The sequence below is a fragment of the Asparagus officinalis genome, chromosome 6, assembly GCF_001876935.1.
Source record: "Asparagus officinalis chromosome 6, Aspof.V1, whole genome shotgun sequence".
NCBI classification, from domain to species: domain Eukaryota; kingdom Viridiplantae; phylum Streptophyta; class Magnoliopsida; order Asparagales; family Asparagaceae; genus Asparagus; species Asparagus officinalis.
This window is the reverse complement of record NC_033799.1, coordinates 25,425,668-25,433,859: the sequence shown is the minus strand read 5'-3', so window position 1 is coordinate 25,433,859 and position 8,192 is coordinate 25,425,668. Positions and strand designations below refer to the sequence as shown.

Sequence of the window (8,192 nt, the reverse complement as noted above, 5' to 3'; positions counted from 1 at the left end):
CTTGCTATTTAACATGCAAGATGAGCGCGCAGCCCATCTCGCTTGCCACAAATAGGGGGATGCATCTAGTTGTGGGGTCCCACCTCCCTGTTGTGGCACGCGAGATGGGTTGCGCGCCCATCTTGCGTGCCAAATGACATTTTCGTTTTATTCATGTGTGTATGCGTGTGTGTGTGTGTGTGTTTGGGTTGTGGGGGGTGGGGGGTGTGGGGCCGGGATGGATTTGGAGAACAATGATGTCAATGTATATGGTGTATGGTTCTTTCTGTGTATTGAAGTATATGTAATGCTATTGTATCCAATCTTAGTATACACTACAACAAAAGTTGTATGTGTCCACATTTATTCTATGACACATATAAAAGTATCATTTTATTTGCAAATGATTAAAAAATAATGACACATGAAAAGTGAAGCGAATCATGACACATATTTGTGTTATTAAGTATATAATTAAATATAAATGAAAAAGGCTAATAGTCCAACATGGATTATGAGAGGATCTATTAATATGCTTAATCAATAAATTTTATATTTTAGTTATGATAATGATTAAACGTTTATGATAGTGTATAAGTTAAAACAAAACTCTATAGTTAAGTGAGTTTTGACGAGAGTAATTCTAGGATGGGTTTCCTACTGGGAAGTTAAAAGTAATGAATAATGACCTTCCTTATTTTTTTATGGTCTAGACACATATATGTGTCATCACCCTTGACACATATATATATGTGTCACAAGTTTTGTGACACAATTATGTGTCACCACTCGCGATATATATATGTCGTGAGGTTGGTGACATATTTTTTATATGTGTAGAAAGACGCTCTCTACACATACTCTAACCACACTTTTGGTATGTGTCATGCTCTATCTGTGCGACACAAAAATGTGTCATGCTCTATCTGTGCGACACAAAAATGTGTCATGTGGAGATAAAAAATATATCATAATTTTAAACTTTCATTGTAGTGATAGTCCCACATTGACTATCTAAAAAAAAAAAATCTTTCGTACATTTATATATTTGGTCTTGAGCTTGAAAACATAAACTGAGATTTCCCAATCTTGTGATTTTAACCCTTAGGTGTACGCACTAGCAGGGATCAGTAGAATGGGGTGTAGTATTTGCTTTCTAGTCGTGAGACAGATTATCCTATTTTCAGATTATACATTTTGAAGTTAAAAGTTTTTTATTTAATTTTATCATATGCTTCTTTTTTTGATCAATGAAGAGATTTTATTCATTCACCAAATAGAGAGTTATATGTACATCAAGATCTCATTTACAATTTAATGAGATAACAAACTGAAACAAGGATCTAAAAGAAAAAAAAAATTTACATATAGGATACTACAAAGAGAGTAACCACTCTATTGGAATCAGCTATAGGCAAGTTGAGATTAGTAGACAGAATATCAATCTTAATATCCTTTACTAGAAGATCCAAACTCTTGCATTTTTCCTGAAAAATCCTTGTATTTCTCTCTATCCAAATCCTGTAAATAGATACCAGGAAAGCCATTCTTCTTATTCTCTGTTTGAATCCTTTACCTCTCACCGTTGTGCAATACCGATCAAGAAGAAGTCTCCAGTCACAAGACCTCCAATTAAATTGCAACCAGCTCATTATAGAGTTCCACACTTCTCCTGTGAAGCTACAATCAAAAAATAGATGATTGCGACATTCTCTGCCTAAACAGAAACAACATTTGTTTTCATTGATTATCCCTCTAATCAACAGTCTATCTTGAGTGAGTAATCTGTTATGGACAGCTAACCAACCAATGAAAGAGTGTTTAGGATAGCACATATTCTCCCAAATAGTATTGAACCAAGATACTCTATGAACATGAGTGGAGAGAGCATGATATAGAGCTGAAACCTAGATTTTTGTATTACTGGAACAGTTCTGCAGAAGATGCAACAGGCCCTGTAAACTTCCACAAATTTGAATTGCTTTATTTCTTTGTTTCAACATTTGTTTCCAATTCCAAGAGTCTCCTTTTCTAATTGATACATGCCAAATATCACTGTGTTTCAGATACATTCTATGCACCAATTTGATCCATAGTGAATCCTTGTTAATGTGAATGTGCCATAGGATTTTTAAGACAGCTGCCAGGTTCCAAGAAGAAGTAGAGTATACATCAATCCTCCTTGCCTTTTCCCCATGCATACCTTATCCCAAGCTACTAAAGGAGTTTTAGCAGACTCATTTGATTTGCCCCACAAAAAAATCCTGCACAGTTCATCTATCTTACTGGTGACTTGAACTGGTAGAATGTAGTTAGAAGTCCAGAATACTTGAACACCCAAAACCACACTCTTTATAACTTGTAGCCTACCAACATAGGAGAGATTCTTATGTTTTAACCACAACTGGAGCTGATTTGTAACTTTGTCGATTAGAGGAAAACAGTCAGCATAAGATAGTCTTTTACTGATGAGAGGAACACCAAGATATTTGATTGGTAAAGTACCCTCTTTGAAACCAAGGCAACTGATGATATGATTTTTATCAGCAACAACAACTTCACCAAAGAAAACAGAAGACTTATCCTGATTTGCTTCAAGTCCTGTATTTTCACTGATATTGACCATGCACTGGTGCAGTTTTTGAATAGAGTAAATATCACCTTTACAAAACAGCAACATGTCATCAGCAAAAATAAGGTGAGTGATTTTGAGTTTCTTGCACATAGGATGGTATTTAAAGAGCCTATCTTTCTTAAGCATGTCCAAGCTTCTAGATAGATATTCTATGCCCAATATGAATAGATAAGGAGAGAGAGGGTCTCCTTGTCTCAAACCTCTTTGACCTCTGAAATAACCATGGAGAGTACCATTTAAAGAGATAGAAAATGTTGGGCTGGAGATACATGTCATGATCCTGTCAATCAAACATTCTGAAAAACCCAGTCCCTTAAGCATTTTCCCTAGAAATTTCCAACTGATGGAATCAATGGCTTTTTTGATGTCAATATTTAACATGATTCTTGGAGAAATATGCTTTCTTCCATAGCCTTTGACTAATTCATGAGTCATCAATATATTGCTAGTGATTTGTCTACCATTAAGAAATGCACACTGAGCCTCATTCACCAAATACCCCATAACAGATTTCACTCTATTAGCCAAGATTTTTTATATGATTTTATATAGACTATTACAGCAAGAGATTGGTCTGAAATCAGATAGAGTTTTTGGACATTGAACCTTGGGTATAAGAGTAATAGAGGTAGAGTTTACCACCCCCAAAAGCTTTCCAGTTTTAAAGAAATCCAAGATGGCTGAAGTGACTTCATCACCTACAATTGACCAGGACTTTTTGAAGAAAGATATACCATATCCATCAGGGCCTGGAGACTTATTTTCTGGCATTGAGAAAATGACTTTTCTGATCTCTTCTTTAGAAACAGGTTTTGAAAGCAAACTGACATGAGCGTTTGTCAAACATACACCAGATTTAATTACTGCAATATCAGGATCATAAGTAGCAGTCTCCCTTCCCATGAGATTCTTGTAATAAGATACAAATTCTTGAGCAATATCTTCACCATTTGTAATTCATAAAGAACTAGAACTTTGTTGTGATGCCTATTGATATTAATGATGGAATGCAACATGCTGGAGCATCTGTCACCTTTGATATTCCAGGCTATTTTTGATTTTTGTTGGAGAAAGGACATTTCACAGTCCAATAACTTATTGTATTCAGCAATACAATCTTTTTCCTTACCAATTAGAGATGAACAAAGAGGGTGCATTTGAAGATTAGCTTGAGTTTCCTCCAAATCTTGTTTGGCAATCAGAACTTTTTCACTAATGTTACTGAAAAGCCTTTTGTTTAGGTCCTTGAGGGAGGTTTTCAACAATTTCAATTTAGTACAGACAGAAAAAATTTTGTAGCCTGGAATATTAGTTTGCCAAGTACTAGCAACAGTAGGTAAAAAACTATCATGTTTAGTCCACGTATCAAAGTACTTGAATGGTCTTTTGCCTTGTAAACTTTCTATAAACAATGACACTAAGGCAGGAGAGTGATCAGAAAAACTAGGGAGGAGAAATTCTACCTGACTAGAATTATAGTTGCTCATCTATTCATCATTAATCAAAGCTCTGTCCAACCTACACCAAATCTTGGATGAAGCATCTTGCTTGATGTTCCAGGTAAAGAAACAACCAGAAGATTTAAGATGATTGAGATGACATTTATCAATGAAATCCCTGAAATCGAAGAAATCAGACTCAGTTAGAGTTGAACCCCCAAGCTTCTCACCATTGTTAATCACAGAGTTAAAATCACCACATAAGAGCCAAGGATTGTTCCCAATAGACTGATGCACATGTTGTAAATCAGACCATAAAACCTTCCTTGCTTCCATTTGGTTTGATCTATAAACTGCAGAAATAACACTTTGAAATCTCCCATCCAGAGATTGAACTGAACATGATACATGTTGAGTGGAGGAATGCTGAAAATTTAAATTCAGGATGTTTGGATCCCATAGGATAAGAATTCTGGCCTTTTTATCTCTACTAGCATTAGAAAACCAATTCTAATTTTTTACAATCTTCTTGACAATATATGGTACTTTCCTGTCACTAATTTTTGTTTCCAGTAAAGCTAAAAAAGAGATATGATATTGAGATACAAACTGCTTTAAAAGGTGCTGCTTAGGAGACTTGTTTAGGCCTCTAACATTCCAAAAGGAAAAATTCATATGTGCATTCCCCCTCTATCAATTGTAGAGGGATTAATGTCCTCAACCTCATCCTCTAGATAAGAAAAAAAATTATTTACTGGGGTAACAACATTTTGCTTCTGATTTTTCCTCTGAATTTGAATCCAATGATTTTCAGCAAGAGGAGATCCCTTGCTTGCTCTAGATTTTGGTATCTAAGTATGCACAACGTGCACCGACTCAGAAAAGCAGTTGTTTCCAGCTTTTTGAAAGGGAGCTTCATCATTTAAGGAAGACTTGTAACCAGAATTCACAGATCTCTTGTTTGCTCCAGATTCTGGTTTCTGAGCATGCACAACATGCACAGACTCAGCACAATAATTTCCAGAATTTTGAGAGGAAGCTTCACCATTTAGGCATAATTTGTAACCAGTATTCAGTTGATCAACCTTCATACCAGAAACAACATTAAAATCCCTCTGCTCAACCTGTGAAACATGCTGCACAGATTCAACATCATTCCTTATAACTGGAATCTGGTTCTTATTTATCCCTTCATTCATACCAGCCTGTGGATCATGCACCTGCACAGCATTATTTCCAATAGTATTTTTCTGCTTTGGAAGCCATCTTTGTATCAAAGGATGCTTTTTACAATAAGTTGTATCATGTCCCACAAATTTACACCAATCACACCATCCAGGTTTAAACTCATATATCATCTTTTGATTATAGGATTTACCATTAGGACCTTGAATGGTAATAGTATCAGGGAGATGAGAAGGCATCTTAACCTCAATCAGAACTCTAGCATAGGCAAGGCGTTGCAAATTTTCCGTGAGCTTATCAGTAGTAATAGGTCTACCTATCACACTCACAATTTTGCTAATACTTTTAGAGTTCCATAGGTTGAGTCTCAGCTCAGGCAATTGAATCTATAAAGGATAAATGCAATCAGAAGTTTTACCAATATCCTCACCAAGAGACCATGGTTTCAATAGCATGGGTCTGGAGCCAAAGAACCATGGCCCCTTGCCTAAAATCTCATTCATATCTTCCCTAGACTTGAATTTGAACAAGAATAGGCATGTCTTAAGAAGACAAACTTCAGGAGTAGGGATCCAAATTTTTTGAATAAAATTCTCCATAGCCTTAAATTTAACATTAAGACCTAAAACTTGACCAATAAGGGAGAACTGCCATTGTTTGTGGAAAAATTTGAAGTAAAAAAGAATGAAGGAAACTTGATTTGTATTCCTTTAATCTCAGTTATAATTGAATTCCGATTACAAAAGAGAGGAGAATGATCTAGATTCTCCCCTTTGTTTAATTCTGGGTTCTTCACGGTAGCGATGGAGTGCCTCCCTCGAATGCTCGCATTGAGTTTGCTCTCCGTTGACGATCTGAACATCTTAATTCACTGGAACTGTATCTCCTCCCCACGATTTGATGTTGTGGAGGACTTGCGTGGCAAGTTGGAAACTCTGTACAAGTTGATTGATCTTAACCGTAATTGGTTCGACAAGCCAATGATTTCTTCTTTGCTGCCAAGGAGCCGGATCTGAGCTTCAGCTGAAGGATCTGAACTAAGCTGATTTCTTAGTTATTTATAAGGGATTAAGGGGTGTAACCGTCCCCTTAATTCGCTCCTTTGTGGGGCTAATGGGATGTAACCGCCCCCTTAATCCGCTCCTAAGTGGGGGCGGAAATCTCTCAGATCATGGGGAGAAAACGATTTCTGGAACCGTTCAACTTGTGTTTGAACGAGTCAAATGCAGGTCCTGCATTCTGGAATAAAATCTACGTTTGGACACAGTGTTTGCAAGTTGCGTTGGGCAACAGATGGAACCTGCATTGGTAGCTGTTAGAAGCTACGTTTGGTAGCAGTTGGAAGCTGCGTTGGTAGCAGTTGGAAGCTGCGTTGGGCAGCGGTTGGAAGCTGTGTTTTGCAGCATTTAGGAGTTGCGTTTGGCAGTGAATGGAAGCTGTGTTTGCAGCATTTAGGAGCTATGTTTGCATAGCTTTGACTCTGGAATGAGACCACTTATGCTTCACCTCTGGGATGCAGGGATGAGTCTTGCGTCTTGGATTGAAGAGATCGTCGATTTGTAGTCTCTTTTTGTCAGAGCGTTGTAAAGATCGTCGTTTTGTAATCTTTGCTTTAGCTCTTTGATATGTGAGAATCGTCAGATTGTAACTCCCGATGTTGATTGTAAAGGTTGTTGATTAGAGCTTTCATGAGTTGTTGTGAAGATCGTCAGATTGTAACCTTCATCGATCTACGTGAAAGTCTTCAAATTGTAGCATTCTGGAAGTCGTCAGATTGTAACTTCCATCATCGGTGTTTGATGGGGAATCAGCTATCTATTGTGATTTTTAGATAGCCTACAACTATAACAAAGCTCCATCTTGCCATTCAACTTCATCAAAAGAGACTGAATCCTTAGCATCAGAAGGCACATAATCAAGAGATAAGCCATAACCAGGTTTCCTATTATCCGAAAATAGACTAATCCAGCTTTTACTACTCTGATTGATTCCTTGCAAAGAATTAGCCTCTTGAATAGAAGAAACAAAACTGCTAGGTTCTTCCTGAGTCTGAAACCCCCCGTTATTAATCAATGGGATAGTGACATCTTCAGATATTTTTTTTTTGATTCAAAGAGAAACTTTCAATCTCATGAGCCATTCTTGAAGATGAAAGATTAGGTTTCAAAGAGAAATTGTCAATCACATGAGCAGTTCTTGAAGAAGAAAGATTAGAGGAATTAATCCCCAATTCTAAATCACCCGCCCAAGAAACTCTCGAAGAACTTCCACCATTACAAGAAGAAGAAGACTTACATAGGAGACGAGCTTGAACACCAATCTTCGGAGTATCAATCACTTCAAGAATTTGATCCTTCGAGGAAGAAGAAGATTTCAGTATATCCTCCATAGATTTAGATTTCGTACCTCCCTTAGGTCCAGTTGATCCCATGAGTGAATCAAATCCATCGTCTTCATCATCTTCAGCCAATCCAAGAACAGATGATCCATGAACTGATTGCTCATCAAGAACAAGTTGATTCAAGTTTGAAGATCCCAATCCAAAGCTAAGAAGCTTTTTCCCGCTATTCTTGCTCCTTCGCACCATTGGAAACTAGGCGGGGGTGCACGTTAGCAAACAAATCGCTTGCTAACTTGCGCCAGGAGACTGCCAAAAAATTTCCTATCACATTTCAGTTTTTGGAGTTTGTGGCGAGTGAGGAACAAAAAAGTAAGGGTTTTGGAGTTTGTGGCGAGTGAGGAACAAACTACATGTCACACTAAGTGCCAATGAAGGCACTACTTCAACTTATTAACACGGTTTATCATACGCTTCTTGCTAAGGCATAACATCAATAATAGTTACAACTAACAAGACAATTGCATTTTTTTTAAGATGAGGCTCAAGCCAGAAGACCTCAAACGAAGTTTAATGCAGCTGTAGCGATTATAATTTAAGTTGGTGTTGATGTGCC

General features: G+C 37.2%; 1 protein-coding gene across 1 annotated transcript; it reads right to left on the bottom strand.

Annotated features, from left to right (window-relative positions):
* On the bottom strand, nt 1,426-7,916 carry LOC109845933. Its single transcript, XM_020415171.1, has 3 exons — nt 7,534-7,916; nt 2,183-2,640; nt 1,426-1,500 (listed from the first exon to the last, which is right to left on the bottom strand). Exons 1-3 carry the CDS (start codon nt 7,823-7,825, stop codon nt 1,426-1,428), a joined length of 825 nt encoding a protein of 274 aa, XP_020270760.1. The 5' UTR covers nt 7,826-7,916.

Excerpts from the sequence above, each read along its gene's own strand:
- LOC109845933 (XM_020415171.1), bottom strand. The coding sequence starts at position 7,825 with ATGGTGCGAAGGAGCAAGAATAGCGGGAAAAAGCTTCTTAGCTTTGGA. Across the intron at positions 2,641-7,533 it reads TGTTCAAGCTCGTCTCCTAT|GTGATATTTACTCTATTCAA; the intron begins GTAAGTCTTCTT and ends TGTTTTGTAAAG. Across the intron at positions 1,501-2,182 it reads CTTTAGTAGCTTGGGATAAG|GATTTGGATAGAGAGAAATA; the intron begins GTATGCATGGGG and ends ATCTATTTACAG.